Source organism: Staurois parvus, unplaced genomic scaffold (assembly GCF_062004578.1).
Source record: "Staurois parvus isolate SC_StPar_1 unplaced genomic scaffold, SC_StPar_1.0 ptg001252l, whole genome shotgun sequence".
Lineage (NCBI taxonomy): Eukaryota > Metazoa > Chordata > Amphibia > Anura > Ranidae > Staurois > Staurois parvus.
Genome location: NW_028319048.1, coordinates 2482501 through 2495109, shown reverse-complemented (window position 1 = coordinate 2495109; position 12609 = coordinate 2482501). Strand labels below are relative to the sequence as shown.

Below are 12609 nucleotides of genomic sequence, written 5' to 3'. Positions count from 1 at the left end.
AACTCCTGTTTATAAAAATTACAGTCTAGATTGAGGGGAATTTTTGGACTCAATAGGTACAGTGAGGAACAGAAGTATTGAACCCCCTGCGATTTTGCAAGTTCTCCCACTTAGAAATCATAGAGGGGTCTGAAGTTCACATTGTAGGTGCATTCCCACTCTGAGTGACAGAATTCAGGAAATCCCATTGTATGATTTGTAAAGAATGTATTTGTCTCGCACTGCTGAACATAAGTATTTGAATCCCTGAGAAGATCCGTGTTAATATTTGGTACAGAAGCCTTTGTCTGCAATTACAGAGGTCAGACGTTTCCTGTAGTCCTTGGTCAGGTTTGCACTACAACAGGGATTTTGACCCCCTCCTCCATACAGATCTCCTCTAGATCTGTCAGGTTTCGGGGCTGTTGCTGAGCAACACGGAGTTTCAGCTCCCTCCAAAGATGTTCTATTGGATTTAGGTCTGGAGACTGGCTAGGCCACTCCAGAACCTTGATATGCTTCTTACGGAGCCACTCCTTGGTTCTCCTGGCTGTGTGCTTCGGGTCGTTGTCATGTTGGAAGACTCAGCCACGACCCATCTTCAATGCTCTGACTGAGGGAAGGAGGTTGTTGCTGAAAATCTCACAATAAATGGCCCCATTCATCCTCTTCTTAATACAGTGCAGTCGTCCTGTCCCCTTCGCAGAAAAGCACCCCCAAAGCATGATGTTACCACCCCCATGCTTCACAGTAGGGATGGTGTTCTTGGGATGCAACTTATCAATTTTTTTCCTCCAGACACGACAAGTGAAGTTTAGACCAAAAAGTTCTACATTGGTCTCATCTGAGCACATGACTTTCTCCCATGCCTCCTCTGGATCATCCAGATGGTCATTGGCAACCTTCAGACGGGCCTGGACATGTGATGACTTGAGCAGGGGAACCTTCCGTGCAATGCATGATTGGAAACCATGACGGCGTTGTGTTCTACCGACAGTGACCTTTGCAACTGTGGTCCCAGTTCTCTTCATGTCATTGACCAACTCCTCCCTTGTAGTTCTGGGCTGATTCCTCACCTTTCCTATCATCAGTGATACCCCACGAGGTGACATCTTGCATGGAGCCCCAGTCCGAGGGAGACTGACAGTCGTCTTTAGCCTCTTCCATTTTCTAACAATTGCTCCAACAGTTGATCTGTTTTCACCAAGCTGCTTGGCAATTGCCCCGTAGCCCTTTCCAGCCTTGTGGAGGTCCACAATTTTGTCTCTGGTGTCTTTTGACAGCTCTTTAGTCTTTCCCATGGTAGTAGTTGGTGTCTGACAGACTGTGGGATGGACAGGTGCTACTAAGTGAGATGAATGAGTGGAGTAGAGGTGGACTTTTTAAAGGCGCAGTAACAGGTCTTTGAGAGCCAGAATTCTTGCTGTTTCTTAGGTGTTCAAATACTTCTGTTCAGCAGTGCGAGACAAATACATTCTTTACAAATCATACAATGTGATTTCCTGAAGTTTGTTTTAAATTCTGTCTCTCAGAGTGGGAATGCACCTACAATGTGAATTTCAGACCCCTCCATGATGGAGAAGTGGGAGAACTTGCAAAATCGCAGGGGATTCACATACTTCTGTTTCTCACTGTATATACCATATACCGTGTGTTATACAGCCAGCGATATGGGACATCATTCTCACGCATCTTTATAGGAACAGCACCAACTCTTCAAAAAGAGTAATTTTTGGAACTCCTAGAGGGGCATGTACAAGAGGAACCATTGATGTGTGAATGTCTTTATTGAAATATCCATATTAACTACTCTGGACCAGGGGCGGACTGACCATTTGGAATCTCGGGCACTGCCACAATAGATGCCCCTGGTACCTTTTGTTGGGAATACAACAGCATGTACTATATAGTATTGTGTGTTAATATCACTTGACCAGTAGATGGCACTATACACTAAAGGTTACTAGTTGTGTATATCTGAAGACTTGTTGGTTCTTCCTTCTTCTCTATCATCTCTTCAGGAAGTAATCTGTTATACACTGCTGAAATGTGCTCTGTATGTTCATAACTTAAGCCACACAAGTAAAGTCATACTTCTGCCTCATCACTACCAGTGTCTTCTATAACACATAACCAACACCTTTTTCATAGGCTTTTTTGAGTTTGGGCAAGAACACAAGGGCCCCATGATCCCTATTGCCTGGGGGCCCCATGAGTTGTCAGTCTGCCCCTGCTCTGGACTGTCACCTCTTTTCATATACACCAATGTTTTTTTCACATCTATAGTGAGAAGATTTTTTTCTGACCTTCCTCATGGTAATTCACATGAATTTATTTCATGGCACTCTAGCACTATTGGTATTTATTCCTCATCATTTAATATTTATTCACTTTTAGAGTCACTTTTTACTGTGGATTCATTTCCATCTATGTTGGTTATCCAGGAAGGTTTATACCCACAATGCTTATATTATGGTACAGTCACTGAGAAGGTAAAGAGAGATATATCTTATTAATTTAATATGTGCATCCTATTAGGCTGATGTCAAGATGATTATCCCGTCTCCTCTATATTCATCATTATCCACTATTCCATTCCTAGGAGTTCATCCATCCTTACTGTGATGTTCATGAAGGAACAGCTAAAGAAGAAAACGATTCCACTAGGTTACACAATATGGAACTTTACTGCAGATGAATACAGAAAGGAAATTCCATTGCCTCATATTGATCATTTTTGCCTACACAGCCATTTTTGAAGACGCCAAACGGTTCTTTATTTTAATTCTTTGATTTTAATATGATTGCAACATGTTCACCATGTCAATGTCAACCTTTTTTCATGATCTAAGTGATCGAATAAATACAAATATTGCATTTACTTTTGTAGTGATTTAATTAACCACTTTCCAGGCGGCTCTGCACTAGCCAACTGCCATTTTTTTGTGTTCCACTCAGAACAGGCCTCGCCATGGTCCACCAAAGAAGTTGAGTGCATGTGCTCAGCACCATATCCAGAGGTTGTCTTTGGGAAATAGATGTATGAGTGCTGCCAGCATTGCTGCAGAGGTTGAAGGGGTGGGGGGGTCAGCCTGTCAGTGCTCAGACCATACGCCGCACGCTGGTCTGCATGGCTGTCATCCCAGAAGGAAGCCTCTTCTAAAGCAGACTAAGGACATGGATTACTGGAACCATGTCCTGTGGTCTGATGACACCAACATCAACTGATTTAGTTCAGATGGTGTCAAGCGTGTGTGGCGGCAACCAGGTGAGGAGTACAAAGACAAGTGTGTCTTGCCTACAGTCAAGCATGGTGGTGGGGGTGTCATGGTCTGGGGCTGCATGAGTGCTGCCGGCACTGGGGGGCTACAGTTCATTGAGGGAACCATGAATGCCAACATGTACTGTGACATACTGAAGCAGAGCATGATCCCCTCCCTTCAGAGACTGGACTGCAGGGCAGTATTCCAACATGATAATGACCCCAAACACACCTCCAAGACCACCACTGCCTTGCTAAAGAAGCTGAGGGTAAAGGTGATGGACTGGCCAAGCATGACTCCAGACCTAAACCCTATTGAGCATCTGTGGGGCCTCCTCAAATGGAGGGTGGAGGAGCGCAAGGTCTCTAACATCCACCAGCTCCGTGATGACGTCATGGAGGAGTGGAAGAGGACTCCAGTGGCAACCTGTGAAGCTCTGGTGACCTCCATGCCCAAGAGGGTTAAGGCAGTGCTGGAAAATAATGGTGGTCACGCAAAATATTGACACTTTGGGCCCAGTTTGGACCTTGTCACTTAGGGGTGGAGTCACTTTTGTGGCCAGCGGTTTAGACATTAATGGCGGTGTGTTGAGTTATTTTGAGGGGACAGCAAATTTACATGTTATACAAGCTGTACACTGACTATGTCACATTGTAGCCAAGTGTCATTTCTTCTGTGTTGTCACATGAAAAGAGAGAATCAAATATTTACACAAATGTGAGGGGGGGACTCATTTCTGGGAGATACTGTATATAAAAATGTTTTCTTTAGGTGACGTTTCTCCCTAAGCTCTTATAATATATGTACAGTAATTCCAATTGTTACAATCTCAAATACATTTTACCACATTAATTACTTCTTTGAAGTAATTTCCAATGTTTTTAAATGTGCAGTTTTAAGTAAAATAATCCAAGGCGATTCTGCCTTATGCTGGCTCTGTTATAGGGTGACAACACTCTGTCCCTTAGGCCTAGTTCACACTGGCTTTGAAAGTGGGTCGTTTGAGGGGCATTTTAACGCTCCTCAAATGCTTATGGAAATTATATTACGGCAGGACACGGTGCTGTTCACAATATCAAAACCTGAAGCGTTAGCATCGCGTTGCATCAAAATTGAAGCCTCATGTTGCGTCAGGAGGAGCTGAAGCCTTTCAATGCCTCCTATTCAAGTCTATGGTGATGATCCCTTGCAGCCATTCTCAGGGCGTTAATACCATTAGAGTTTATTATAGCATTTGTGGTGTGGTTTTAACACTTGTAAAATGCCTATAAAACATCTCAAAACCACACATAGGGCGTTTGGGAAGTGTTAATGCTTGTAAAATGCCCATACTAAATCTCATTAATGCCTGTCTAACGCTATAGGGGCATTTTCTATGAGTTATAAATTTCGTCACGTGTGAACAGCCCTAAGGAGGGTTAACCATAATACATTGCATTACCTCTTCAATGTACATGCACTTTTTATTTTGATATGCATTTATCTGAGATGCGTACTTTTATGTATTTCCAAATGTTTACGTGTCCATCTACTAATATCTTTTCTTATAATATTATTTTTCTTTGCTACTGCTTGCATGTATTCATTACCTTCATGTGTTTATCCTTTTGTGTAGTTATCTTTTCTTATTTTTTTTTTTAGTAAGTAGTAAGCTCACTTATTTATTTATTTATTTCAGGTACTTATATAGCGCCGTCAATTTACACAACTCTTTACATATATATAGTACATTCACATCAGTCCCCGCCCCCGAGGAGCGTACAATCTAAGGTCCCTAACTCACATTCATACATACACATACTAGGGACAATATAGACCGGAGCCAATTAACCTACCAGCATGTCTTTGGAGTCCACTTGATATATGATTTTATTTATTATTGTGCAAATACTTTATCTATGTTTTTAATACATTTTCTATTTAGTTTTAGAGCTGTTTAGCTACAAAGGGGTTAATTTCTGTGGGTGGCTATTAAGGATGACACACTCCCCTGGCTCCTCCTATATATATTTTGATTGCCAGATCCTAGTCACGTGATCTGAGGAACAGAAAAGTCCCTGAAACATGTTATAATGATGACCGGCTTCTCTCCTTTGGCTTGACATGGTTTGTGTTCTCCTAGGCTTCCAGTTTGCCCTCACCAGCCCTTGTTCGGCGGTCTTCTGCCTGGTTTGGGGAAACATAACTCATGGGTGATGTGCCATCTCAGTGATCCCACAGACCACCATACACACACTCCTACCATTGTCCTGAGGCTTCTGGGCTGAGCATCCTACCGTTGGGTCCAGGATCATGTGTCCTCCTCCAGCTTCTGGAAATCTGTGTCTCTCCTGTCCACTGACTTGGTGATGTATCAATGTGGGCACTCCTACATGTCATGCTTTTTAACTCAACATTAAAGTGAATTTCGATTTTAACTGTTCCTCTATGGACTTCCACAGGGTTGGGAGCATGTCTATAGTTGTTGTTTTGTGCTCAGGTCTCATTGCTGGCCAGATGAGTAGTTGGAGCCGCCCATACTGAGGTCATCCACATATCCCCTGCAGTCACTATATCTGCTCTCCCCGGACCCTGAATTCACTTTATCTGCTCTCCCCGGATCCTGCATTCACTATATCCCCTCTCCCCGGACCCCGCATTCACTATATCCGCTCTCCCTGGACCCCGCACTCACTATATCCGCTCTCCCCGGACCCCGCATTCACTATATCCGCTCTCCCCGGACCCCGCATTCACTATATCTGCTCTCCCCGGACCCTGAATTCACTTTATCCGCTCTCCCCGGATCCTGCATTCACTATATCCGCTCTCCCTGGACCCCGCATTCACTATATCCGCTCTCCCCGGACCCCGCATTCACTATATCCGCTCTCCCCGGACCCCGCACTCACTATATCCGCTCTCCCCGGACCCCGCACTCACTATATCCCCTCTCCCTGGACCCCGCATTCACTATATCCGCTCTCCCCGAACCCTGCATTCACTATATCCGCTCTCCCTGGACTCCGCATTCACTATATCCGCTCTCCCCGGACCCCGCATTCACTATATCCGCTCTCCCCGGACCTCGCATTCACTATATCCGCTCTCCCCGGACCCCGCATTCACTATATCCGCTCTCCCCGGATCCCGCATTCACTATATCCTCTCTCCCCGGACCCCGCATTCACTATATCCGCTCTCCCCGGACCCCGCATTCACTATATCCGCTCTCCCCGGACCCCGCATTCACTATATCCGCTCTCCCCGGACCCCGCATTCACTAAATCCGCTCTCCCCGGACCCCGCATTCACTATATCCGCTCTCCCTGGACCCCGCATTCACTATATCCGCTCTCCCCGGACCCCGCATTCACTATATCCTGTCTCCCCGGACCCCGCATTCATATATCCTGTCTCCCCGGACCCTGCATTCATATATCCTGTCTCCCCGGACCCTGCATTCATATATCCTGTCTCCCCGGACCCTGTATTCATATATCCTGTCTCCCCGGACCCTGTATTCATATATCCGCTCTCCCCGGACCCCGCATTCACTATATCTGGTCTCCCACAGTACAGAACATGGAAATGCAATTATTTTAGTAAATATAAACAGCTAAATACCTTTACTCATCAGCAGTATATAGCAGTCTTGTGACTTCTATCAGTGTCCAGCAGAGCACTCGTTAACGCTTGTAGGAGTTTTCTTTCTGCTCTAGGAGGATGCAGAACCCCTTACCTCTGTTTGGGCAGTGCTGATTGGCTCTGCACTCTCCAAGAAAAAAAAACTCTCTAGCAATACACACCAAACTGAGCATGTGCAGGGTGACTCCATACAATATGTCTTATCAGGACATAAGAGGGGGGTACTGCAAGAAGGGGAGGATCAGATAAGACAGGATCAAACAGCCTTTTTGTGCAATGCAGAGGATTAACCCCTTAGGTTCCACAGTGAGTATAACAAGCACGCTTTACTGCATCTACAGACTGATTGTACTGTTGGGGGTTAAGTAACACTTTAATGTATTTATTACAATATGTTTCCATTTCAAGTTCTAATTAATTTTCGCATTTCAATTCATATTCAAATAATTTCAAATTGATTTGAAAATAACGAATATACGTAACGGATCCGAAGATACAAAACAAATTCTGAAAATGAATTATTCTAAAGTAACGAATATGACAAAATGAAATTATTAATCTAATGAATGAATTTGAACAAAACAAATGTTTTCTGTGGTCACATCTCCAGGCGGGCAGTCATCGCTGGATTGTAGGTAGGAAGGAAGTAGCTGTAACAATGCTTCAGGAGATGAAACATCGTCACCACTGTTGTCACCGTACTCTCGGTTTTTCATTTTGTTTGATTGTGAGCTGCAGTAGGACCCACAAAGGAAGCTCATCTCAGCTGAGGGATTGTAGCTGATGATGGTATGTGGACAACCCCGCGCATGTGTCCTGCAGAGAGCTGCCACTTCCAGTATTGGAGTCACTGGAGAGATGGCTGAGCATTAGGTTTCCTTACTCAAATGATACTGGTGTGGTCTGGAGGCAGGTGTGGTCCTGGACAGTGACATCTAAGGAGTGTTGGAGTAACTAGAAGAACCCGGGAGGGGAGATATCCACAAGTCTGGTTATCTCGTATACTAAGAGCAGGAGGTCAGAGGTCTCTGGTGAGTGCAGGAGCACCTGAGGGGGGTCACAGATTGGTCATAGAGGTCACCATGAATATATCATTGCACCATACTAGAGGACTTCTCTTTCACAGACTGTAACTAGAAATTGAGAGACTTCATTCTTTATTGATCATATGTTGGTTATGCAGAGCATGTTATTCATGAGTTCAGAAACTAGACAGCACTGTGAACGATTACTGATTAACAATATAAAGTGCCTGAAAGTATGACATGCCTGTTCTAGAGGAAGGATTATTTTACAATTCCAGAAGCTGAGTAGATCTGTTGTCAGCCATGTTTCTGTGTGCTCTTTGTGTGCCATGTCTTGTAGGGATGATGAAGGAATACATACACTATCAATGCATAACCAACGATAGAACAAAATAAAATGAGAAATAAAGCCAGAAAAAGCCATCTGTATTTCCAACATTCTGTGACCTGAAAAAGAGGAAAGACATAAATGCCCTGCAGCGGTAAGACCCAATAAATAGTTGACCAAATTTCTAGCATCTATGGAAGCTTAGGTTGACTTGGAGTCATGGATACAGTTTGCAGGAAACAACCCAATGTCAGGTTATATGGATACAGGAAATTGCCCAATATCAGGTTATATGGTTACAGGAAACCGTCTCAATACCAGGTTATGGGATGCAGGAAACTGCCCCAATGTCACATTATGGGTTATAGGAAACCACCCCAATGTCAGGTTATGGGTTATAGGAAACTACTCCAATGTCAGGTTATGGATTACAGGAAACTGCTTCAAAACCAGGTTATAGGATACAGGAAACTACCCCAATATCAGGTTAAAAGGAACAGGAAACTATCAAAATCTCAGGTTATGGGTTACAGGAAACTGCTTCAATACCAGGTTATGGGTTACAGGAAACCACCACAATCTCAGGTTGTGGGTAACAGGAAACTGCCGCAATGAAGGTTATGAGTTTGTAGGGAGGTGCTGTGTGGTACAAGCAGTAAATACAGAGTCCAGTTACAGTAAAACTTGGAACTTGTATTAGACAGAATGCTAATGTTACTAACACACTGGCAGAAGAGCATCGCTGGGGGAATAACTCATAGTCAGATGTGGCGGAGGAGAGGTGCCAACAGCATCTGTTTCAGAAGGTGCAGCCCGGCCTGGCTAATCTGATCCCAAGAGGGAAGTTTCTTCCCTAATCTTTCCCTGCTCATCAGGAACCTTTTCCTACCACTAGTTACTTTTCCTAACAAGCGGGGTCTCTCTCTCTCTACACCAGCCACACAACAGAAGAGTACCAAAACCCAGAGGGCAGGGACAGATAGACTTTGCTGAACCCAGGTGGCCGCCAAGGGTCACATGGGTTCACTGTAGCCAACTGGAACACTGCTCCATTGACCCAGGAAACCCAAGAGAAATGTTGTTATTCTTGGACTTCCTCTCCAGGCTGAGGTGTCACTTGATTTGAGCATCACCAACAGTGGAGAAAACCTACCTGCCTACAAGTTACAGGAAATCGCCCCAATGTCACATAATTGGTTACAGGAAACCACCTCAATGTCAGGTTAAATATTACTGGAAACCATCCAAATCTCAGGTTATGGGTCATAGATAACCTTCCCAATGAAGTTTATGAGTTACAGGAAACTGCCCCAATGTCACATGATGGGTTATAGGAAACTACCCCAATGTTATATTACAGGAAACTACCTCAATGTCAAGTTACAGGAAACTGCCCCAATGTCACATTATGGATTATAGGAAACTGCCCCAATGTTAGGTTATGGATTACAGGAAACTGCCCCAATGTCACATGACGGGTTATAGGAAATCACCGCAATGTCAGGTTATGAGTTACAGAAAACCACCTCAATCTTGGGTTATGTGTTACAGGAAACCACCACCATCTTGGGTTTTGGGTAAAAGGAAGCTGCCACAATGTCACTTTATGGGTTTCTGAAACCACCTCAATCTCAGAATATGGGTTACAAGAAACAACCACTATGTTGGGTTTTAGGTTACAGGAAACTGCCCCAATGTCACATTATGAGTTATAGGAAATCACCACAATGCCAGAAAATGGGTTACAGGAAACCTTCCCAATTTTAAGTTACAGGAAGCCACCACAATCTCAGGTTTTTGGTTACAGAAAACTATCCAATGTCACTTTATGGGTTACAGGAAACCACCCCAATGTCAGGTGATGGGTTACAGGACACCACCCCAATGTCAGGTGATGGGTTACAGGATACCACCCCAATGTCAGGTGATGGGTTACAGGATACCACCCCAATTTTAGGGTTTAGGAAACTACTTCAATGTCAGGTTATGGGTTATGGGAAAGTGCCTCAATTTCAGGTTTTGGGCTACAGAAAATCACCCCAATGCCAATTAGGGGTTACAGAATACCAACTTCCCAATTGTTTCCCACATTGGACACTCAATAACGTTACATAGTTACATAGTTAGTCTGACTGAAAAAAGACAAAAGTCCATCCAGTTCAACCATAAAAAAAAAAGTTATAATCCTATATCCACAGTTGATCCAGAGGAAGGAAAAAAACCCAGCAAAGCACGATCCAATTTTCTCCTGCAGGGAAAAAAATTCCTTCCTGATCCCATGAGAGGCAATCAGATATTCCCTGGATCAATTTTATCTATGGATGTTACTATCCAGTTATATTCTGTGTATCCAAGAAAGATTATTACCATATTAACTGTCATTTCTTTATTTTATATCCTCACTGTAAAGTCATCACCTCTGTATTGTGGATTGCAGTAATGATTGTACACTTGTATCACTGCTCAGAGCTGTACATTATTAATGGAGACATGGCCAGAAATAGGTCAGTGGGCATTGCGTGTCACCATGTATTGGGCTAATAGTAAGCCATCACTGTGATGTCACAGATAAAAGTTGTCATCCGATGTTATGACTTACCCACAGTCTTCTGTTGTGAGCTGTAAAAGGTAAAAAGAGAGGAAATCAATACAGAGAACTCAGTGGCCTTTCATCTTTTTGTCTTTCATTATTCTGTACATTTTTCCATCCATGGTGAGTCGAACTGATGAATCAAACACCTTCTTTTTTTTTTAGAGGGTTCACAGTATTATGTTAATAAGGACCTGGTCACTCTACCATCCAGCCACAGCAGACAGCAGGGAAAAAGCTCACCTACTTCATGCGTTGCTCCCTTTCACGCCATAAAAGTGAAGTGTCTCCTCCTCAATGACAGGAAACTCTAGAGAACATCAGTGACCAGCAATGGAGGGCGTCCAGCCGGTGAGGAAGTGACACATAGAAACAGCTGAGTATTTCACTTGCACTGCATAGCCCTGCAGGGCAGTAGATAGTTATTTTTCCTGGGGGGGTCAGATCTCAGACTCTAAGAGAGATACAAGATGGTGCCTCTTGCATTGCTCAGTAAGGTTGGCTATGGGGGTGTTTCTGAAAGCAGTGGTCCTGTGTGCATGCGGAAATAAAGTGTGGTGCAACGAATATTGGAGGTGGTTGTCATAGTGCTGAATATTGGCCGTGGCTTATATGGACACAGAGTTCAGGTGTCAGTAGTAAGTGTGTGTTACATTTCTGAGAGTAGTTATGGTTAGGCAGGAATACCACTTTAGGAATAAATGAAAGAACATGCCAGCCACATAGGGAGTGCATTGTTTTATTGTTGACTGTTTGTCACAAATAATACATTTCCAGTGTGACAAGCATGGCAGAATGAGGTGTGTAAGGGGCTCTGACTGGGGAGGAAGGTTTAGGAGAGTAGGAGAGAGGTGAAATTAGTAGGAGATGGGTGGAAGTACCTATAACCTGGGTGGGACTAGATGGGTGACAGGGATGCACAGTGATTAGGAAGGGATAGAGGAAGGTGCTAGACCTGGAAGAGAGAAGGTGAGGTGGTATGGAGGGGGTGAAGCAGTATGGGGGGTAGGTGAGGAAGTATGGGGGGTAGGTGAAGTGGTATGAGGGGTAGGTGAGGTTGGTGAGATGGCATGGGGGGTAGGTGAAGTGGTATAAGGGGGAAGGGGAGGCAGTATAGGGGGGTAGGTGAAGCCGTATGAGGGGTAGCTGAGGTGGTATGGGAGGTTGGAGAGATGGTGTGGGGGGTAGGTGAGGCGGTATGGGAGGTTGGTGAGATGGTGTGGGGGGTAGGTGAGGCGGTATGGGAGGTTGGTGAGATGGTATGGGGGGTAGGTGAGGAGGTATCAGGGTAAGTGAAGTGGCATAGGGGGATAGGTGAGGAACTATAGGGGGATAGGTAAGGCAGTATTGGGGGTGGATGAAGTGGTATGAGAGGGTAAATGAGACAGTATGGAGGGTAAATGAGGTGGTATGGGGAATAGGTGAAGTAGTATGAGGGGGTAGGTGAGGTAGTATGAGGAATAGGTGAGGAAGTATGGAGGGGGTAGGTGAAGCAGTTCCGAGGTAGGTGAAGTGGTATGAGGGGATAGGTGAGGTGGTATGGGGGGGTAGATGAAGTAGATTGGGGGGGTAGGTGAGGCGGTATGGGGGGTAGGTGAAGTGGTATGAGAGGGTGGGTGAGGCAGTATGGGGGGCGTAGATGAAGTAGATTGGGGGGGTAGGTGAGGCGGTATGGGGGGGTAGGTGAAGTGGTATGAGGGGGTAGGTGAGATAGTATGGGGTAGATAAAGAATTTTGGGGTTGTAAGTGAGGTGGTATGGGGAAGGGGGGTAAGTGGAATGGTATGGAAGGTAGGTG

At 44.6% G+C, this 12609-nt stretch overlaps 2 protein-coding genes across 2 annotated transcripts in view; both read right to left on the bottom strand.

The window, feature by feature from the left end:
- LOC149437875 (uncharacterized) overlaps positions 1-12609 on the bottom strand; it is a 150634-nt gene that overhangs the window by 73898 nt on the left and 64127 nt on the right. The gene's annotated exons all lie outside the window — the stretch shown is intronic.
- LOC149437876 (uncharacterized) overlaps positions 8010-12609 on the bottom strand; it is an 11338-nt gene continuing 6738 nt past the window's right edge. Inside the window, exons 4-5 of the mRNA XM_089660529.1 lie at positions 10822-10841; positions 8010-8341 (exon numbers count right to left, since the gene is read on the bottom strand). Coding sequence (XP_089516655.1) covers positions 8192-8341; positions 10822-10841 — 170 coding nt within the window. The 3' untranslated portion in view covers positions 8010-8191. The remainder of the gene's footprint in view (positions 8342-10821; positions 10842-12609) is intronic.